This window comes from Macaca nemestrina, chromosome 1 (assembly GCF_043159975.1).
Source record: "Macaca nemestrina isolate mMacNem1 chromosome 1, mMacNem.hap1, whole genome shotgun sequence".
Classification (NCBI taxonomy): domain Eukaryota; kingdom Metazoa; phylum Chordata; class Mammalia; order Primates; family Cercopithecidae; genus Macaca; species Macaca nemestrina.
This window is the reverse complement of record NC_092125.1, coordinates 108836469-108858251: the sequence shown is the minus strand read 5'-3', so window position 1 is coordinate 108858251 and position 21783 is coordinate 108836469. Positions and strand designations below refer to the sequence as shown.

Genomic DNA, 21783 nt, shown 5'->3' with positions numbered 1-21783 from the left:
ACCCCGCGCGGTGCGCGGGCGCCTGCGCGTCGAACCCCACCCCCTTCCCCGCGGGCCTCGGTTCAAACGACCCAGTGGGTCTAGAGCGGAAGGGAGGGAGCGAAGGTAGGAGGCAGGGCCTGCCTCAGTGGCCTCCCTCCCAACCCCAAGAGCCCAGCCCCATGGTCCCCGCCGCCGGCGCGCTGCTGTGGGTCCTGCTGCTGAGTCTGGGTCCCCGGGCGGCGGGGGCCCAAGGCCTGACCCAGACTCCGACCGCAATGCAGAGGATCAGTTTACGCTCTGCGGGCCCCAGGACCCGCAGCTACCGGAGCACCGCCCGGCCTGTTCTTCCCCGGAAGACGAGGATAATCCTAGAGGACGATAATGATGCCATGGCCGACGCCGACCGCCTGGCTGGACCCGCGGCTGCAGAGCTCTTGGCCGCCACGGTGTCCACCGGCTTTAGCCGGTCGTCCACCATTAACGAGGAGGATGGGTCTTCGGAAGAGGGGGTTGTGATTAATGCCGGAAAGGATAACACCAGCAGAGAGCTTCCCAGTGTGACTCCCAGTACAGCAGGGAGTTCCAGCACGAGGTTTATAGCCAATAGTCAGGAGCCTGAAATCAGGATGACTTCAAGCCTGCCGCACTCCCCCGGGAGGTCTACTGAGGACCCGCCAGGCTCGGAGGCCACCCTGAGCCAGTGGTCCACACCCGGGTCTACCCCAAGCCGGTGGCCGTCACCCTCATCTACAGCCATGCCACCTCCTGAGGATCTGCGACTGGTGCTGATGCCCTGGGGCCCGTGGCACTGCCACTGCAAGTCGGGCACCATGAGCCGGAGCCGGTCTGGGAAGCTGCACGGCCTTTCCGGGCGCCTTAGAGTTGGGGCGCTGAGCCAACTCCGCACGGAGCACAAGCCTTGCACCTACCAACAATGTCCTTGCAACCGACTTCGGGAAGAGTGCCCCCTGGACACAAGTCTCTGTACTGACACCAACTGTGCCTCTCAGAGCACCACCAGTACCAGGGCCACCACTACCCCCTTCCCCACCATCCACCTCAGAAGCAGTCCCAGCCTGCCACCCACCAGCCCCTGCCCAGCCCTGGCTTTTTGGAAACAGGTCAGGATTGGCCTGGAGGATATTTGGAATAGCCTCTCTTCAGTGTTCACAGAGATGCAACCAGTAAGTGTTTGGTGATAAGCCAGAGTCTTTGATGATGGATCTGAAAAGTCTTGATATCTAAAACCCAGTTGCTAAGCCAGCCAGTGTTGCTTACATGAACTGTTACTGACTTACCTGGTTATTGATTCATAACATGCATTGGTTATTCACAATGTTAGCCATTGATTCCACCTTTTTTTTTTTGAGACGGAGTCTTGCTCTGTCGCCCAGGCTGGAGTGCAGTGGCCGGATCTCAGCTCACTGCAAGCTCCGCCTCTAGGGTTTACGCCATTCTCCTGCCTCAGCCTCCCGAGTAGCTGGGATTACAGGTGCCCGCCACCTCGCCCGGCTAGTTTTCTGTATTTTTTTAGTAGAGACGGGGTTTCACCGTGTTCGCCAGGATGGTCTCGATCTCCTGACCTCGTGATCCGCCCGTCTCAGCCTTCCAAAGTGCTGGGATTACAGGCTTAAGCCACCACACCCAGCTGATTCCACCTATTATTTATTGAGCAACTACTGGTTGGTCATTAGGTAAAATGTCTTACTGCTCATTAGGTGATTAGTGACCAAATAGTTAATAGTTAAGATTAGAAATACTTTTTTTTAAAGACAGAGTTTCACTCTTATTGCCAAGGCTGGAGTGCAATGGCATGATCTTGGCTCACTGCAACCTCTGCCTCCCAGGTTCAAGCAATTCTCCTGCCTCAGCCTCTTGACTAGCTGGGATTATAGGCACTCACCTACTACCACACCCAGCTAATTTTGTTTTTGTTTTTGTTTAGTAGAGATGGGGTTTTACCATGTTGGCCAGGCTGGTCTAGAACTCCTGACTTCAAGTGATCCACCTGCCTCGGCCTCCCAAAATGCTGGGATTATAGGCATGAGCCACTGAGCCTAGCCCTGGAAATTCTTTCTTTTTTTTACAAAGTCTCGCTATATTGCCCAGGATGGTCTTGAACTCCTGGGCTCAAGCAATTCTCCTGCCTCAGCCTTCCAAAGTGCTGGGATTACAGGCATGAGCTACTGTGCCCCTGGCCATAAGACTTTTTTTTTTTTTTCAAGACAGGGTCTTACTCTCATCACTCAGGCTGGAGTGTGGTGGTGCAATCACAACTCACTGCAGCCTCCGTCTTCTGAGCTCAAGCAATCCTCCCACTTTAGCCTGCTGAGTAGCTGGGACTACAGACATGCACCACGCCTGGCTAACAAGATCTCACTATGTTGCCCAGGCTGGTCTCCAACTCCTGAGCTCAAGGGATCTGCCCACCTTGGCCTTCCAGAATTCTGGGATTACAGACATGAACCACCATGCCCAGCCCATAAAGACTTTTTGATGCACAGATAATTAACAGATATGGAGGATCTTTTTTTTTTATTTTTTTTTATTTTTTGAGACGGAGTCTTGGTCTGTAGCCCGGGCTGGAGTGCAGTGGCCAGATCTCAGCTCACTGCAAGCTCCGCCTCCCAGGTTTACGCCATTCTCCTGCCTCAGCCTCCGGAGTAGCTGGGACTACAGGCGCCCGCCACCTCGCCCGGCTAGTTTTTTGTATTTTTAGTAGAGACGGGGTTTCACCGTGTTAGCCAGGATGGTCTCGATCTCCTGACCTCGTGATCCGCCCGTCTCGGCCTCCCAAAGTGCTGGGATTACAGGCTTGAGCCACCGCGCCCGGCCATATATGGAGGATCTTAATCAATTAATAGTTTTGACCTAATACAGCTTAATAGCAACAACTGCCAAAATTTGAGGTCTTACTATGTGCACTTTACCTGAATCGATCTTCACACCCTATGAGGTATTATTATCCCCGCTTTTCAGATGAAGAAATTGAGGTTTACAAAGCTAGTAAGTGGCAGAGCCATGAGATTTAAATCAGGTTTGACACCAGTGCCAACCCTCTTCACCACTACCATCTGGGAGAACTGTCCTTCCGGGACAAGGAAGGATAGTCCTCTGCTTTACCCAGAATTACCAAAGGTTCTGATTGACTTGATAAGGTTTCAATTGATACGGATGATAGGACTTTGAGGAGGGAAAGGTGATAAACAAAGCATATGCTTGGTCATTTTGCTTGTTTCTGTTTTTCTCCTTGTGTGCCCAGTACCATTATTGCATACAAAAATAAGTAAAGGCCGGGCGCGGTGGCTCAAGCCTGTAATCCCAGCACTTTGGGAGGCCGAGACGGGCGGATCACAAGGTCAGGAGATCGAGACCATCCTGGGTAACATGGTGAAACCCCGTCTCTACTAAAAATACAAAAAACTAGCCGGGCGAGGTGGCGGGCGCCTGTAGTCCCAGCTACTTGGGAGGCTGAGGCAGGAGAATGGCGTAAACCCGGGAGGCGGAGCTTGCAGTGAGCTGAGATCCGGCCACTGCACTCCAGCCTGGGCGACAGAGCGAGACTCTGTCTCAAAAAAATATATAAAAAATAAAAAATAAAAAAATAAGTAAAGGGTGGGCAATAGGGTTGAGGGAATATGGGTTTGTGGGAGGGGGAGATGAAGCAAGGAAGGGAAAGAATATAGATGTGGTTGTAATTTCCCTTTTTCTCTATTTTTTTTCCTTACCCAGATAGACAGAAACCAGAGGTAATGGCCACTTCATCCACATGAGGAGATATCAGCATCTCAACCTCTCATGCCCTTTCAATCCTAGCACCCACTAGATATTTTCAGAACAGAAAAACAAAACTGGAAAATACATTGTTTGGTCTTGTGTTTCTTTACAGAGGTACCTGAGGGAGGAGAGACATAAATCTCTTCATCACTAAGACTGAACTGTGTAACTAGCAGCCTCTGGCTTATTCCCTACTCCCTGTCCCTCAGGATAAAATGTTGATATTGCTCATTTTCCTCATTTCCAACATTGTTTTAAAACAACTACTTCTTTTACAGGCTTGAAAAATCTCAAATAAACGCTAAGAAAAGGGAGTAGGAAGAACAAGGAGTTGAGCCCTTGAAAGATGACATTGGTCTTCTTGCCTTCATAATACTTGGCCCTCTCTCCTCAGAAGGGCAATGTTGGTACAAAATTCCATCTTGGCCACTTTGAAGGAGTTATCTTCATTAGCCACATCCATCCTTTAATCCAACACACACCTGCAGTGATTACTGTGCAACTATTTTGCTTAAATTTTTTTATTTGAAAAATGTATTTAAAAGTCCAACAACTTTTTAATATAAATTATGACTCTCAAACCCATTCCCATCACTTTATTAGTGATGGTAGCATACATATTAGAGAAGGTAGCTAAAGGCAAGAGAGCACCAAAGGAAAAAGACTGTGTCCAAAGAACAGGTATTAAATGGGGCTGAAGATCATGGTAACCAGAGATTTCCAGGAGTCTCTAATCTTTCTATCCTATCCTGTTAACCCTTTAGATCTCTAGTATAACACTCAGGCTACTGAGGTATTTTAGGGCAACAAGTTGGGTTACTTTCAGAGCAACCAGCTTGACTGGAACTGAGAGTAAATTGGGAATGTAGGACCAATCTTAGACCCTGAAAAATGGCAGAAAATACATGGAAATTAAAAAAAAAAAAATAGAACCTCAGTCACTGCTCTGTAGGTATAAGCAAACTGAATGGGTGGTGGAATTGGCAGAATGGATACCAGTTCCTACCTTCCTGACCCCACTACCATAGAACAGGATGTTTCCTGTTGCAAATGGAATGAGACCCCAACCTTGTCTCACAGCAGGCAGGAGCTCATCTGTCTTGTTCTGCCTTCCTTATTACCCTGGAAGGGCCAGAACAAAGAACACCTGAGAATACTGAAAGTGCCTAAAGACCCCTGCTCCTACGTTGTCTTCCCATCTAAAGCAGACTCTTCAGCCGGGGGGGGGCAGTGGGACCTGGTCTTCAGACAAAACTCCCTGAGTCTAATGTGTGTCTGGTTCTAGGACTAGGGCACAGAAATAGAGCTTAAAATTTGGGGAGGATAAGGAGTGTATCTACTGCTTCTCTCTCCCCCATCCTCAATCCTACCATACCCTGTTCATATCTACACTGCAGGAACCACTTCTCCAGAGGGCGAGAATGGAGGAGCATGGGACCTGTCCATCACAGCAACACGCGAGCACAAGCAAAACACTGAATAAAGAATTGTTTGGAGATTATGTGCAGCCCTGCTGAGCCTCATTTATACGAGCTCCTAGTTCATCCATGGCTCGGGCTTAAGATGAGTAACATGATGAGGGTAGCGTGCCAAGCAGAAATAACTTCAGAGAAAAATATCTTGACTTTAGAGCTGTGGTTCTCAAAAGGAGGTGATTTTGCCCCCTAGGAGAAATTTGGCAATGTATAGAGACATTTTTGGTTGTCATAACTAGGGTGGGCCAGGGATGCTGCCAAATATCCTGTAATGCACAAAACAGGAAACAGGTATCCTTTACCAAGAACACTTCAGCCCAAAATGTCAAAGGCATCTCGGTTGTGAAACCTTGTTCTAGAGCCTCTCCCTGCTCCCGTGCTGTGAGGATCTTAAGACTCCTAAACTCACAGATGATTGTTTTCAACCTATTTATCTCACCATCCTCAATGATCAGAAGTTCACCTTGAGATGGACTTACTCCTAGTTCTGCTGCATTCTGGGTTTCTCTCCAGACCCCTCTTCCTCCTCTCACCTGGGCCACCAGGGAGGTTGGCAGAGGGCAGGAAAAATGCCCCAAGACTTAAATGGAATGTCATCAGGTGAAAAGCTATCTCTTACCTTAACTCTTATTCGGTGGGAAACAAGGTTCCTAATAGGGATAGAGTTAAGGGTGGAGGCAACAGCAGGATGGGGATAATTAAGAGAACCTGAATTAAATTTTTAATATTTTAAAAGAGGAAAGTTGCTGGGAAGCTGGTAAACAGAAACAGAGGATTGATTAGAGGCCTAACTAGAGAGAGACACTGGTATTAGCAGAGAGATATTGAGGAGCTGTGAGCCTAAGGTTTGAAATCTAAAGAGTGGAAAAGGGAGTAGTCACCCCCACCAGCCCGTTTGACATCTGCTTTAGTTCATTCCAGGAGGAAGAACGGCAGGGAGGTAGGCAGCTTTTCAGCAAAGCCAGCTTCAGCTTTGATAATTTCACCCACCTACCCCATTTAAGGAGTTCCAGGTTAAGAGTTTAAAAACAGGTGGCACCCAGACCATCATTCAGGAGACAGGAACTCATTCCAGGTTCCTAGAGAACTCCTATCTCAGATCTGAGGGTGTCCAGGGCTTCAGCTGAGTTCCTCTGGCTAACCAGTAGTCACTTGGTCAGTCCTGCTGCCTTGACCCCATCTCCAGGAGGGGCTATAGCCAGAGGGAGTAGAGGGAGTCCAGCCCCCAAGCCTTGTGAGGCACTGTTAGGCAGATAGGGAAAAGAGGGGTCCTTAGATCACTGGTTCAAGGAGGGATCTGGTAGGGGCAGCATTTCTTCTGGGCTGGAAACAGAATGGGGTTTTCAAGATGGCAGAACCTGAAATTTAAAAAAAAAATTTTTTTTTCTTAAAGATTAGCCTCAAAGAAAACCAAGGCTTTAGGAAGAAGGCACTACCTAGTGCAGACTTTAAGCTGTTTCCACAGTGTGTTCTTTACTTCTATCTGCACAACACCCTCTCAGTCTTTCTATATCTTACGGTTGTTTTTTGTTTTTTTGTTTTTTTTTTTTTGAGACAATCTCGCTGTGTTGCCCAGGCTGGAGTGCATTGGCACGATCTAGGCTCACTGCAACCTCCACCTCCCGAGTTCAAGTGATTCTCCTGCCTCAGCTGCCTGAGTAACTAGGATTACAGGCGTGTGCCATCATGCCTGGCTAATTTTTGTACTTTTAGTAGACACAGGGTTTCACCACGTTGGCCAGGCTGGTCTCAAACTCCTGACCTCAAGTCATCCGCTGACCTCGGCCTCCCAAAGTGCTGGGATTATAGGCGTTAGCCACCATGCCCAGCTTAGATCCCACATTCTTGAATCTTCCCTTCTAATTCCTCCCTATCTCCCATTCTTTTTTTTTTATTTTTTGAGATAGAGTCTCACTCTATCACACAGGCTGGAGTGCAGTGGCGCGATCTCAGCTCACTGTAACCTCCACCTCCCGGGTTCAAGTGATTCTCATGCCTCAGCCTCCCAGGTAGATGGGACTATAAGAGCATGCCACTGTGCCCAGCTAATTTTTGTATTTTTTGGTAGAGACGGGGTTTTGCCTCATTGGCCAGGCTGGTCTTGAACTCCTAGCCTCAAGTGATCCACCCACCTCAGCCTCCCAAAGTGCTGGGATTACAGGCATGAGCCACCACGCCTGGCCACACCTTTCTTTCTTGCATGAGATCAGGGTTCTGCGTCAGGGTATCACGTTGTGTTGTTATGGGGGCTGAGGTGTAGGGTGGGTTTCTCTAATCACTCACCGTTCCATTATTGGAGCTATAAGCCCCTAGAATTGCTCCATGGCCTATCTCGGTTTCCCTTGGATCTCATCTGCTCCTGAACTGCACCTGTCTGTGAAAAAACAGATGTGAGACACCTTCCTAAGTCTTCATATCCTACAGTAAGAACTCTACTTTGTGCCCTCCAAGGAAAAGGTTGATGCCATCTCCTTGACAATAGCAGCCGTCTACTAACCGCCATTCCTCCTAGGGGAGTCTCAATGCCTCTTTTCACACTGGCCTTCATGAGGATGAGGTAAAATGGGTCTTTTACTAATATTCCCTCACAATGGATTCTCCCCTATATACCTGAGTTTCAGGATCTGGGAAAAGACTATCTTTAGACCCATTTCCCTTATTTTGGGAACAGAAGTGCATCTTAGACATTGTTTAGGATGACGGTGCTCAGCTTTTTTCCTGTCCCAACACTCCTAAATATATGATTTACTCTGACACTGAGATAGCAGCTCTTAATTAGGAGAAGGGAGGATTACAAGCTTTTTGGAAAAAGCCCTCCAACTATTAAGATATATATACCCCCTACCCCAGTGAAGAACAATCTGCTAAGTTGTAAAGATGAGAGAACCTAGGCCCAGACACCTAAAATGCGGGTCTCAGGTTTCCACAACTTGTGACCAGGACTAGAATCCCAGGTTTTTACTTCCCCATTGAGTATTTTCATATGTCCCTAGCTTAAACTTTCAAAAAGAAGGAATGGTTATAGACCTCACCCCCGTATCAACCTATCCCCATTTCCTTGTTACCATGGCAAGTCCATCTCCGGCCCCCATCTCCCCAGAGCCAATGTGAGTCAGGTGGACAAAATTCATTGGTTCCCCAATCATGGTCCGGTCAATCCGTCTTCTCTTCTTCTTCTGTTTGGAGAAGATAAGGAGTCATGTCTTAAGGCCCCTCCTCCAGTCAGAGTGGAGGAAGGGAAAAGAGTCTTCAAAACCACTAAAAAGCTAAGGGCCTGGTGGGAAGAGGGGATGTGGCATTGTAACAGGGAAACCACTAGGGCATGAAAGGCAAAGCTGGAACAACAAAAGCACACAGAAGACATGAACCAGAGTAGTGAGGGCAGTGGCCTGTAGAGTGAACACTGGACGAAGAAAGGACACGTCAAAGTCACCTCTGACTGATGACGAAATAATGGGGAAAACTGACAGGTATGCAGCTCCACCTACAAACCCCGCCCAGCTCAGAATGGACAGGAACAGGAGGTAATAGCTAGGACTATTCACTTCTTCCATCACCCAATGCCCTTTATTCCACATATACAGCTGCTTGACTATAGAAGCTCCTGACACAGAGGGAGGCAAGAAGTGTGCTTTTTAGATGGCAGATCCTAGATGGTGTGGCCACCTCACAGCACATGGTAATTGACTGCTCTTTGGGTTAGGATGGGGGTGGGGAGACTCACCGGCTGGGGTTTCTCTACCACACAGCAGCCCAGTTTGTGCCAAAATTCACTCATGTTCCCTGATGGTTCCAGCTTCACTCCTCTGTCTGAGGCCCCAAAGGGCTCTTGCTCTGGTGTTTGGACAACCCACTCCTCACTCTCCCCAGATATAACAACACCCTGGGTTCACTCAGCTGGATGGGTCCAGAGAAAGTAGAATCCCTGGAACCCTTAACTGAGCAGTGAAGGTCAGTGTCTCAGAGCCTGAGAGATGAACAGGACCAGAGAGAGAGGTGGGCAGGCAGGCACAAGGTTATGTCTTCCTCAGACTCGGAACCCTGGATTAGAAGAAAGTAAAAAGAAAGATCAGTGAGAAATCTCCCCCTCCCCCAATCCTTGAGAAACCTCCTGATGAGCCTATATCTTCTCAGTCCTCCCTGAGAGGCCCGAGACCTGTACACCAACACTCGTTCCCAAACACTACAAACCTCAGTTTGACTCTTAAGATAAAGGAACAGGCCGGGCGCGGTGGCTCAAGCCTGTAATCCCAGCACTTTGGGAGGCCGAGACGGGCGGATCACGAGGTCAGGAGATCGAGACCATCCTGGCTAACACAGTGAAACCCCGTCTCTACTAAAAATACAAAAACTTAGCCGGGCGAGGTGGCAGGCGCCTGTAGTCCCAGCTACTCGGGAGGCTGAGGCAGGAGAATGGCGTGAACCCGGGAGGCGGAGCTTGCAGTGAGCTGAGATCCGGCCACTGCACTCCAGCCTGGGCGGCAGAGCGAGACTCCGTCTCAAAAAAAAAAAAAAAAAAAAAAAAAAGATAAAGGAACAGAACCAAAAGGCCACCAAGGGGTTAAGGAGCAGTGGCTGGTGGTACCAAGGGAGAGGAAGGGGGCTAGAAGCACTTAGAGTTAAAAGGATGGGCGAGGACCAAAGGACAGTGGCAGAAATTAGCAAAGTTTGGGGTGCTAGAAGCTCCAGCTCCCTTCTCTCTGAGTTTAGGGCAGAAGGGGAGGGGCATTTAAGTGACTCTGAAGAGGAAATAGTGGTTTTTTGTTCTCACAAACAAGGTCTCCACCCTGTCCCTGCGTTTTTTCTTACCTTGCCCTGAATGCTAGAGTTTCTTTAAGAACAGGGGAGCCCTGGACCACTGAGGTCCTAGGAGACTAACTGACAGGTTGGCCCTCAGGAAAGACTTTCTACAATGAGAAATGTTTTCCCCCTCTGCTGCGCTGTTCCTCCTGATTTCCCTCCAGTGAAATCCAATCCCTCCCAGAAGCCAGTTAGCAGTTCCTTTATTACCTGACCTTGAGATCCTTCCTGAAGGCTGTGTACATTCTGTTTATCTGTGTCCTGTATCACTGCACTCCTGTGTGTACACCTCTGTTTGCACATGTGTGGCATGGCCATATCTCCACGTGTGTCCAATACAGATCATCTGTGTACAGGTTGTGGGTACATGTGCCAGGTATCTTCTGTCCCATGAGGAATATTTTCCCCACCGTCCACATGTCCTATCTGCCACTCTGCTCTGCCTCACACCCTATAGGGCCCAGGCTCCCCTCCAGCTGTGACCTGTTCTCCCCTCCCTCCTCACCAATTCCATCCTCAAGCTTCGTCAGTCAACCAGACACAAGGAACTTTCCAATAGTACTAGTGTCCAGGGAAGAACTTCCTCCCTTGTCACTACTGCCAGCCAGGGTAGGACACATCTGGGTTTCTTCTTAGACTCACTTGCATTTCCCCAGTCCTATAGTACAGACAACCTCAAAGATTCCAAAAAGGGGAGTTTCATAAATACGACACTTGAACATGAACAGGAATCTCCCTTTCTTCCAGGCCAGGAACACTGATGCTTTGGCACCCCAGACTGATTTAAAAACAAGAGATAGGCCGGGCGTGGTGGCTCACGCCTATAATCCCAGCACTTTGGGAGGCCAAGGCGGGCGGATCACCTGAGGTCAGGAGTTTGAGACCAGCATGGCCAACATGGTGAAACCTCATCTCTGCTAAAAATATAAAAGATTAGCTGGGTGTGGTGGCGCATGCATGTAATCCCAGCTACTTGGGAGGCTGAGGCAGGAGAATTGCTTGAACCGGAGGTTGCAGTGAGCCAAGATCGTGCCATTGCACTCCAGCCTGGGCAACAACAGCGAAACTCCACCTCAAAAAAACAAAACAAAACAAAAAAGCAAGATAGCAGGATGTAGTAGCATGCGCCTGTCATCCCAGGTACTGGGGAGGCTGAGGCAGTAGGATCACTTGAGCCCAAGAGTTGGAGGCTACAGTGAGCCATGTTTGCACCACTGCACTCCAGCCTGGGTGACAGGGCAAGATCCTGTCTCAAATACAAAAACAACAACAACAACAACACACATACACACATAAAGAGAGGTTTTTTAACAGCCTTGAGATGAGATCACACAAACACTCAAATGCAGCGTCTAGGGGAAGGGAGAACCCAGGAGGCTAGGCTTTCTCTTACTTCCCTTCTCACCACTGGAAGGGAGGAGTAACCAGAAGGAGTAGAAGCTAAAACACAGCTGTCCAGAGAGGAGAGCTGTGGTCAGTGGGACGTCAGTGAGTCAGTCATAGGGTTTATCATGATGGTGGTGGTGGCAGGTGGTAAGGGTTGGGGGAAAATGAAGAATTAGAGGAAACCCCCAACACCAGCAGGCAGGCTGTACTGTGACTGGACTCTCCCTCAACATCTCCTGCCCTGCTCAAAGCTGAGGGACAGAGGTGGATAGTGCTGGGAGGGAAGAGGAGAAGAGAGGGGGAGGAGGAGAGAGGGAAAGGGGCAGTGCAGAGAACAAGGCCATTTCTGTTTCTTTTCCAGGGACCTGACCAGAGCTGGGTGGAGGGAAAGTGTGTGTGTGGGACTTGGCATGAAATGACCAATGATGACGAGATGTGACCAGGAAATTCCATTCCCTAGGACATTAGGGTCTCTGAAACTTGAGGGTGGGGTCAGAGTGTGAAGACAGGTCAGGGTGAATGTGATGGTAGCGCAGGGAAGGGGGGAGGGGAACAAAGCCAAAAAAGGAAGTAAGAGCCACTGGCGGCCACTCTTCTTTAAAGCAGCCAGAAGAGAGTGGGTTGAGGAAAAATGAAGTCCTGAGCTGGTCAGCCCAGGCGGAAGAGCCACCGAATCCAACCCCACAGTGGGTAGGGAAGGGGCTGAGAAATCAACAGGAGGGATGAGGATTAGACCGCATAAGGCCACGTCCTTGGTGCTCAGAACTCGGCCTCTCTGAGTTCCAAATGGCAAGAGTGAAATATGGAACCGGGAAAGCCACCCCCCACCCCCACCAAGATCACACTAGGACTTGAGGATCTCAAAGCTGTTGGGAGGTGAGCAGAAGGGTTAGGAAAGAGGTGCCAGGGAGGAAGGATGTACAGGCTAGTTCTCTGGTCCCATTCGGGCCCCAAACCGGTTCACCCGGTCCCACCGCCTCTGGCCCTAAGGCCTCCAACCCGCGGCCTGACAAGCCCTCACATGAAGCAGCTGGAGAGAAAGAAAGAATCGAGAGAATGGAATGGGCAATTCTGGCTAGAAGCCCGGGGCAGCAGCTGGTCCCTGTGTGGAGACCCCTAGACATGGAGGGCTGCGGAGGGGCTCTGGAGAAGTGGAGTGGACTCCATATTTCAGCCAAGTGACAGGCCCAGCCCCAACCTTCCGCTTCCCCAGGAAAGGTCTTCTGGGGGCTTAAGAGGAAAGAGGGCTAGGCCCTAAGCCTCCCCTCCCCAAATATATTCAATCACTCAGATTCCATATCTGTCTCCCCCTACTACCCAACTCTACCCAGAAGTTCTCTGCTCTTCCCAACCCTTAACCGGATTGGGACCTCCCTGGGAATCTTTCAGACCCTCTCCTTCCCACCCCCACCCCAACATTCCAGTTCCTTCTTTTCCTTCTACTCTTCAGCGGCCTCAGCCTGCGCACCCCAGGAGGGTGGATGAGGACGGCCACCCCGGGCGCGCACCCCGTTCCCAACGCCCCAGCATCTCTGCAGCCCAAGACATCCGCCTTCCCCACACCCCGCATCCGGTGTGTCTCCGCCTGGCCCTGCCGGCGCGGCGGGCGGGCTGGGGGACCAACTGCACGGCCTCACCTGCTCTTCTCCGGTATCCAGACGTTCAGCTACAGCTGGCGGGGGTGAGGGGCTCTGCTCCGTGGCCGCCAGTGTGGGCTTCCCGGGCTAGCTCTGCGGCCCGGTGGGGGAGCCCAGGACGAGCCGGCAGAGGTGGGGCCGGCTGAGGGCGGAAGCAGCGGCGACGCGATTACGAAACCCGTCCGGCTCGGAGCCGAGCGCACAGCTCCCCTCTGGACTGCGGAGGCACTGCACTGTGCGAGGCGTGGGAGGGTGCCTCTGCAGCCCCCCAAGGCCGCCGCCCCTGAGGGGAGAACCGGAGAATGCGGACACGTAGATGAGGGCCTGGTACCCAAGCTGGGGCCCCTGAAATCTCAAGTTCCCTTTGCGCGCCAGGCATTTCGGGGCAAAACGAAGCGGAGCCCCCCAAACCCCGAGACCTAACCAAGTTCAGAGATTCTCAGAAGCACGCCCCCCCACCCCAAATCTCTTCCGTGCTCTACCCAAAATGGAATAGGACTAGGTTTATTTACCCATTGTGAGGGTAAAGAGGCGAGTCGGGAGGATCAGGGATTGGGAGAACGGGTGGAAAAATATGATTCTTAAAAATACCTTGTAACCTGAAGTCCTTAAATTGTAGAAGAGAGGAACACTACTTTCCATTGTAGTCTAGAGTTAAGATTTCAAGTCCATAAATTAGAGGACCTAAAATTAGAGGGCAATTAACTGCTCATTCATTGCGCCCCTAGTCAGCACGGGGATGCTGGAGGAGATCGGGAATAATAGCGCAGACCAATGAGCCTACGGAGACGCTTTAATCGTCTCTTTCCCTCAAGTGTTCTGGAACCTATCATTTGAATTAGCCGAGTCAGGCAGGAGGGGGCGGGGAAATCCTTCCGCCCTTCTTAGGAGGGGCTGCATTGCAGGGGGAGAGCTAACTGACAGACTCAGTCACTGAAGAGGGAAAAGGAGTGAGAAGACAAAGCCGTCAAAGCCCCAACAGCTTTGTATTTCTCCAGCCCGGCACAGATCCCGGAGCCCCCGAGGCACTCCCTCCATCTTTGGAACACGCCAGTAATTGATTGATAACAGGTAAACCAAACTGAGGGAGGGGGGCAGGGGGCTGCAAAGATAGAAGAGCGGCTGCTTATGGTTAGATTGAAAGACCCCACATAAGGTGGGGGACAGCTGAAGAGGAGAGAAGGGGGCGCTATGAACAATGGGTAGTTATTTCTTCACAGCATCCATGCCTTGTTACCTTGTACAGACCATTAATTTCTAACAATTTACATGTAGTTATTTCTCAGCACCTACCTCCTTATTTCAGATATCCTTTTCTGTAATTTATTGTCCTGTGTATTTAATATATTCAGTCTACTTATCTTCCTTTTCAAACCATAATTTGTTCTACCAGCTATTTGATGAATCTTTAGTCCTACTGTATCTCCCTGCCCTCTACTTCCCTATACTTGCAATTTTTTTCCGTAGTGTTCTATGTTTCTCTGTAGGAGGGAGTTTGGGAGGGGGTTATATGGGATAATGTTCAGTGTAATCCTGACCTTTCTTTGGACCATCTCTTTCACTCCACCTCAAATCTTTGCTCCAAAGAAAGAGGCAGCCTGGGGTAGGAAAGGTGGGGGCCTCTGTGTTGGAGAACTGCCTGATTCCATAGTGAAATCAGTATAGCCCACAGGAGCTAGCTATAGGGACAGATTCTGGAAAAGAATGATTATTTGCAGCTCAGTGGAATTGGTGGGGGAATGCTAATAGGAAAATCCAAGTTCTGACTGAGGCACACATTATGAGATGCCAGAGAGCTTCCGCTCCCCTCTACCACCACCACCACCTTGTCTTTCCCCATTCCCCATGGTGGCAGCATGACACAGCAAGGCCCTGTTGAGTAGGCCTTGGATGCCCACAAAGGGTCTGGACAAAGGATATTTGGGTGTGTCTGTGTGCCTCCGAGAGAGATGTATCTTTCTAATCTATATATTTGCTAATCATGTATATCTAAGAACAGAGTGATAATTAGAAATTGCCTTTACCTAAAATACTTGGATAATTTAAAATGAAGGTTAGTGGGAAGCATTTATTGAACATATGTTGTGGTACAAGGCACTGTCGAAACCCTTTAAGTAAATGATACCTTTTAACATAATGATAGATGTAAAGATAAAGTAGGGGTGGAGAGCATTTGTGGAGGGGAAGGGGAAGCTAGCCAAAAAAGGAATCTTTTGCAAAATTTGGAGTATTTGATAATTAAATCCATACTCTATTAAATCAAAAATGTCATTACTATTTACATTAGTGAATAGTATTTTAACTTCAATTTTCTGTGTAGTCTTACTTTATGTTCTTGACTTGATTTTAATGCCACATATACTTGCATGCATGTCTTTCTTGAATATATTTTGTACCCTGTGTACATGTCTCTGGGTCAATGACATAGAGATTTTAGGCCTTTTGAGTTAATGTTTCATAAAATTTCCTTTAGCTTTTTAAATTGCAAGATAGCTCTACCAAACACTCAGGGACTATTTGAGCAGTTTTTTATACATAGTCTGGTTGTAAGAAAAGGAGTCAGTTTGTCAAAGAGCTTTTTCTTTTTCTCAGATTCTAGCTTGCTCCCTACTGCCCTTTGCTTTTCCCCATTCAGATCACAATTATAGGAACAATCACCTAACCTATGGAATATCTATTCTTCAGCAACTAAGAATTATTTTAAGTTTTGGGAATACTGGTATAGGTTTATATAAAACTGTTGGCAACTATCCATGTACAACACAAAAAGGGATCACATTGGGAATTATGAGACCTGGATTCTATAGAAACTGGCTGGAAGTCTTCCCATTAATTTCTAAGATGTCTTCTAGTTTTAAAATTCTGTGATTTTTCCTCCCATGATTCTTTTTTTTTTTTTTTTTTTAGTTGGAGTCTCGCTCTGTCGCCCAGGCTGGAGTGCATTGGTGCGATCTTGGCTCACTGCAACCTCTGCCTCCCGGGTTCAAGCGATTCTCCTGCCTCAGCCCTCCGAGTAGCTGGGATTACAGGCACCTGCCACCGTGCCCAGCTAATTTTTGTATTTTTAGTAGAGATGGGGTTTCACTATCTTGGCCAGGCTGGTCTTGAACTCCTGACCTTGTGATCCACCCACCTCGGCCTCCCAAAGTGCTGCGATTACAGGTGTGTGCCATTGCACCCAGCCCCATGATTCTATTTTTCAAAGAGCCTATAATGTGCCTTGCATTATACTAAGCTCGTTCTGGAGAAGACTTGTCAGGGAGGAGAGAGAAAACAACCCAGCTAGCTGGGGAAATAACTAGTAACAGTAAGAATCCCTGTAGCCACAAGTCCGTAACAGTACTGACTCCTAGGGTATGCTTCTTAGGATCTCTATAGTCCCAGATTTAAGCAGGGGGAGGTTGGTTAATGGATACAACCATTTTTTTTTTTTTAGCTCTCTTTCTGTGCACATCTCAGCAAAGTACTATGGAGATTATCAGAGTTGAATATCATAGGATGATGACCTCATCTTTCCAACATGCTCCCCCACCCTGCTCCAATCCCTGCATCACCCTTCTTCTAAGCAGCTTCTCTGCTGAGTAATGCTCAGTTCCCAGGGTTTATTTTGGAACTTAAACTAAGAAGAAAAAGAACAACGCAGAATTCACTTTTAACATTAAAAACATCCTAGCCTACCCACTCACCATTCCTGAAGCCCCCACACTCTCACACATCACTGTGTTCTAGATTAACACTTTCTTTTTCTGCCTTGGTACAGTCATTTCACACTATACTGGAACATTTTGGAACCATTTAAGGCCATCACTTAGGAGTCTCTGACCTGGTGAGACCCAATAGGGTGTGTTGGAGAAAGGCCTTTTGAAACTTGGGGTTGTTTTTGGAGGCGGTAGAATGTTCTTTCTGCTCCTTTGGGAACATTTCAACTAATGCTTTTTTTTTGCGACAGAGTCTTGCTCTTTCACCCAGGCTGCAGTGCAGTGGTGCTATCTCAGCTCACTGCAAGCTCCGCCTCCCAGATTCACATAATTCTCCTGCCCCAGCCTCCCCAGTAGCTGGGACTACAGGCACCCCGCCACCACGCCCGGCTAATTTTTTTTATTTTTAGTAGAGATGGGGTTTCACCGTGTTAGCCAGGATGGTCTCGATCTCCTGACCTCGTGATCCGCCCGCCTCGGCCTCCCAAAGTGCTGGGATTACAGGCGTGAGCCACCGCACCCGGCCACAACTAATGTTTCTTGACCCTTGGCTAGTAAGTAGCAGGATGGAGGCTGTAGGCAGCTGTAATAGTCATATAATATCAGGCACGGCTTGGGTAGAATGAGTAGAGAAAGTGATAGATCCATTAATGCACAGAAGAGTATCTGATTCTGTTAAGAGACCTTCTTCCAATCTGAACTTTACTTTAAATCCAAATGGATTTCCAATCCATTTGCTCTCATTATCATCAGTATACTCCAGCATTGGGATCAGAGAAAAGAGACCCCTATTACAGCATAGAAAAGTTACTTATTTATTATTACTTTTTTTTGAGATGGAGTTTCACTCTTGTTGCCCAGGCTGGAGTGCAATGGCGAGATCTTGCCTCGCTGCAACCTCCGTCTCCCAGGTTCAAGCAATTTTCCTGCCTCAGCCTCCCAAATAACTGGGATGACAGGCATGCGCCACTTCACCTGGCTAATTTTGTATTTTTAATAGAGACAGGATTTCACCATGTTGGTTGGGCTGGTCTTGAACTTCTCACCTCGTGATCTGCCTGCCTCTGCCTCCCAAAGTGCTAGGATTATAGGCGTGAGCCACTGCGCCTGGCCAGGAAAGTTCTTCTAGCACCTGGGTTTTGTTCTGAAGGAGAGTAGGCTAGAGAGAAATGGATTGTTAAGGCTTACCTGTGGGCTAATATATGGGAATGGCAAGGTATTAAATAGTGAGGGAAAGTTAATCAGCAGCCTTGAATGTCTTTGTGTAGAAAGCCCAGCACTCGTGTACAGAGAAGGTAGACTGGTTTTTATCCTTGGGGAATCTCCTAGGTATGGGGACAGATTCTGGAAAAGAATGATTATTTGCAGCTCAGTGGAATTGGTGGGGGAATGCTAATAGGAAAATCCAAGCTCTGACTGAGGCACACATTATGAGATGCCAGAGAGCCAGAGAGCTTCCGCTCCCCTCTACCACCACCTTGTCCTTCCCCCTTCCCCATAGTGGCAGCATGACACAGCAAGGCCCTGTTGAGTAGGCCTTGGATGCCCACAAAGGGTCTGGACAAAGGATATTTGGGTGTGTCTGTGTGGCTCCAAGAGATGTACCTTTCTAATCTATATATTTGCTAATCATGTATCTCTAAGAACAGAGTGAAAATTAGAAATTGCCTTTGCCTAAAATACCTGGATAATTTAAAATGAAGGATAGTAGGAAGCATTTATTGAACATATATTGTGGTACAAGGCACTGTCGAAACCATTTAAGTAAATGATACCATTTAAGATAATAATAGATGTAAAAATAGATGAAGTAGGGATGGAGAGCATTTGTGGAGGGGAAGGGGAAGCTAGCCAAAAAAGGAACCTTTTGCAAAATTTGGAGTATTTGATAATTAAATTTATACATTAAATCAAAAATTTCTTTACTATTTACATTAGTGAATAGCATTTTAACTTCAATTTTCTGTGTAGTCTTACTTTATGTTCTTGACTTGATTTTAATGCCACATATGCTTGCATGCATGTCTTTCTTGAATATATTTTGTACCCTGTGTACATGTCTCTGGGTCAATGACATAGAGATTTTAGGCCTTTTGAGTTAATGTTTCATAAAATTTCCTTTAGCTTTTTAAATTGCAAGATAGCTCTACCAAACACTCAGGGACTATTTGAGCAGTTTTTTATACATAGTCTGGTTGTAAGAAAAGGAGTCAGTTTGTCAAAGAGCTTTTTCTTTTTCTCAGATTCTAGCTTGCTCTCTACTGCCCTTTGCGTTTCCCCATTCAGAAAGCAATAACACCATCCCTATACATAAAATACAGTAACAGTGATCTATAATCCCAAACTGATGGAGTTAGGTAAAACTCTACAGGGTGTTGGGGGAGATGCTAGAGGATATAGAGTAGATGAAGCTGAGTAAGTTTAAGGAAGTTATCTGGAAGAGGTGAGTTTATAGTAGGGTTTAGAAGGCAAGAAGGAAAACAGAAAGCAGAAAAGTCATGGAAGGCCTTTTCACACATACTATGAGCTATTAAACCAAAGTCAGGAGGAGGAAGTCAAGTATTTTTAAGTATAATAGGAGTTTGGGCTAGGGGAATGGGGGTTCCTCTATAGACGTGGAGTTTTGTTTTTGAGACAGGGTCTCACTCTATTCCCCAGGCTGGAATGCAGTGGCACAATCTCAGCCCACTGGAACCTCTGCTTCCTAGGCTCAAGTGATTCTCCCACTCAGCCTCCCAAGTAGCTGGGACTACAGGCGTGCACCACCAGGACCGGCTAATTTTCTGTATTTTTTGTAGACGGAGTTTCACCATGTTGCCCAGGCAGGTCTGGAACTCCTGGTCTCAAGCCATCTGCCTGCCTTAGCCTCCCAAAGTGCTGGGAATACAGGTGTGAGCCACTGAGCTCTTGAATGGAGTCCTGAAATGTGGAAAGTTTTTTTTTTTTTTTTTTTTTTGACAGAATCTTGCTCTGTTGCTCAGGTTGGAAGGCTCACTGCAACCTCACCCTGCTGAATTCCAGCAATTCTTGTGCCTCAGCCTCCCTAGTAGCTGGAACTACAGGCATGAGTCACCATGCCTGGCTAATTTTTTGTATTTTTAGTAGAGGCAGGGTTTCCCCATGTTGGACAGGCTGGTCTTTAACTCCTGGCCTCAAGTGATCCACCCACTCTGCCTCCCAAAGTTCTGAGATCACACGCATGAGCCACCGCACCTGGCTGAAACATGGAAAGTATTTTAAGGTGGAGAATGGAGAGAGTTAAGCAAGACAGGAATTAGCATAACTCTAACAGAGGCTATACCACCGCTGGGAAGAATGGGCTAGGTTTTGGAAGGCCTTGAAAATCAGACCCAAGATCAATTTGATGCAATAGATGGTGAATAAGTCATTCCAAATGGGAAGAAGTTTAGAAAATAGTAGAAATTCATAATAAAGGGTTTCTGAAGCTTGTCCAAGGGAACTTGGATTATCTCCAGAGGTAATTGGGGATGAGCTTCTTTTTCTTTCCTCCTCAAATTCCTTTTTACTGGTGGGCTTGGAAGATATACAATTTTCTAAAAAGAAATTCCTTTTTACCAGTATGTGGAGTATCTAAGCAAGGAAAGGCCATGGACCACAAAGAAGTTCCTGTAGCATGAAAACTGACAAGTGGTTTCTTTCTAGGAAGCTATGAGGGACCCTGTGAGTAGCCAGTACAGCTCCTTTCTTTTCTGGAGGATGCCCATCCCAGAACTGGATCTGTCGGAGCTGGAAGGCCTGGGTCTGTCAGATACAGCCACCTACAAGATAAAAGACAGCAGCGTTGGCAAAATGATCGGGCCAGCAACTGCAGCAGACCAGGAGAAAAACCCTGAAGGTGATGGCCTCCTTGAGTACAGCACCTTCAACTTCTGGAGAGCTCCCATTGCCAGCATCCACTCCTTCGAACTGGACTTGCTCTAAGGCCAAGACTTCTCTCTCCCACCACCTTGCCCTCATTGTCTTCCCTCTCAAGCCCCTTCCTTTCCACTCCTTTCCCATTTTAATCTTCTCTCTCTATTGTGTTGGTGGTGCTGATGAATCTGCCAGAGTTGAGTTCTATGTATTTATTTATCTGTCTACTCCATTTCTCTCAAAAGCCCTCAAGTCACAAAGTAAATGGTTCAAGCAGTGGAGTACTGGGTCACAGGGATTCCTCCTCCCCCCCCAAATATTAACTCCAGAAACTAGGCCTGATTGGGGACACCTGAAAGTAGTATAGTAGTGCAAAATGGAAGACTGATTTTTGACTGTATTTTAATCAGCTTCAGAGATTCTTTAAACCTTCCTAATTTCCTGCTCTAGGCCGGTAAATACAAATATTTCTTTAAGGGGTGATGAAAACCTCGGAAGTTTTAATCTGAAGTTATCTGCTATGAAAGGCTAAAGTGATTAAGTCTCATGCTTTTTTTTTTTTTGATCCTGCTCTTTCTTATATTCTTTTTCTTCCTCAGAGAAATCAGGAAGGTAGTTGGAGGTATAAAACAGGAGGAAATATTATGGAAAATGAAAATAGGGAAAATAACTGAATCATTTTAGAAGCAGCTAATTTCTTTTCTCAAGAGTATCCCTTCTCAACCCTACTCACTTTACAACTTTGCTCCGGTGGGTTGAAAACTCTAGCTAAAGAAAGTTATCAAATCTTAATATGCATTCCTACTATTATTATAGTTTTTAAGGTTTCAATACAATCTTCTGAACGGCGTAAGTCCTTAGTATTTTAGCCTTACCTCCTGCATTTGCAATATGTAAAACTAATCAGTGGGCACAGTTCAGCTACATTGAGACCCTGAAATGAACAATTACATTCTGACTCTGCATCTTGTCCCCAATCCTTCCAAAATTATTGTTGCTGATTTGTGCTGCCATTTAACTCATTTATTTAATAAAAACATTCAATCCCAGGACTGGAGTCTAGTTTTCTCTCTCTTCACAAGGGAAGCCATAGAAATCTGAGAAATTAGCCTTGCTTTCACACTCAGCTTATACATCTTTTTATTTTTTATTTTT

General features: G+C 47.4%; 3 protein-coding genes across 5 annotated transcripts; 2 read left to right on the top strand and 1 right to left on the bottom strand.

The window, feature by feature from the left end:
• Positions 1-39: 39 nt before the first annotated feature.
• Positions 40-5260, top strand: C1H1orf56 (chromosome 1 C1orf56 homolog). The gene is made up of 2 exons (XM_011769250.3): positions 40-1166; positions 3715-5260. The coding sequence occupies exons 1-2, from the start codon at positions 162-164 to the stop codon at positions 3733-3735; spliced, it is 1026 nt and encodes a 341-aa protein (XP_011767552.1). The 5' UTR covers positions 40-161; the 3' UTR covers positions 3736-5260.
• On the bottom strand, positions 4251-13220 carry LOC105497829 (CDC42 small effector 1). 2 transcript variants are annotated; one of them, XM_011769247.2, is made up of 6 exons: positions 13058-13220; positions 10245-10380; positions 8959-9275; positions 8300-8410; positions 7518-7608; positions 4251-6592 (listed from the first exon to the last, which is right to left on the bottom strand). In XM_011769247.2, exons 3-5 carry the CDS (start codon positions 9010-9012, stop codon positions 7534-7536), a joined length of 240 nt encoding a protein of 79 aa, XP_011767549.1. In that variant the 5' UTR covers positions 9013-9275; positions 10245-10380; positions 13058-13220; the 3' UTR covers positions 4251-6592; positions 7518-7533. The 2 variants fall into 2 exon arrangements, with proteins under 2 accessions (XP_011767549.1, XP_011767547.1); XM_011769245.2 differs by lacking the exon at positions 10245-10380.
• Positions 8449-21677, top strand: LOC105497828 (MLLT11 transcription factor 7 cofactor). 2 transcript variants are annotated; one of them, XM_071085847.1, is made up of 2 exons: positions 8449-8913; positions 20419-20829. In XM_071085847.1, exons 1-2 carry the CDS (start codon positions 8911-8913, stop codon positions 20695-20697), a joined length of 282 nt encoding a protein of 93 aa, XP_070941948.1. In that variant the 5' UTR covers positions 8449-8910; the 3' UTR covers positions 20698-20829. The 2 variants fall into 2 exon arrangements, with proteins under 2 accessions (XP_070941948.1, XP_011767546.1); XM_011769244.3 differs by lacking the exon at positions 8449-8913 and adding an exon at positions 13643-14128 and having other exon boundaries at positions 20419-21677.
• The last annotated feature ends 106 nt before the right edge of the window (positions 21678-21783 follow it).

Bases quoted from the DNA above. Each gene is read 5' to 3' on its own strand.
- LOC105497829 (XM_011769247.2), bottom strand. From the start codon at position 9,012: ATGAGTGAATTTTGGCACAAACTGGGCTGCTGTGTGGTAGAGAAACCC. The intron at 8,411-8,958 runs GTGAGTCTCCCC...TTCTCCAAACAG, and splicing joins TGGTAGAGAAACCCCAGCCG to AAGAAGAAGAGAAGACGGAT. The intron at 7,609-8,299 runs GTAACAAGGAAA...GTTTTTTCACAG, and splicing joins CCGGAGATGGACTTGCCATG to ACAGGTGCAGTTCAGGAGCA.
- C1H1orf56 (XM_011769250.3), top strand. From the start codon at position 162: ATGGTCCCCGCCGCCGGCGCGCTGCTGTGGGTCCTGCTGCTGAGTCTG. The intron at 1,167-3,714 runs GTAAGTGTTTGG...TTCCTTACCCAG, and splicing joins TGTTCACAGAGATGCAACCA to ATAGACAGAAACCAGAGGTA.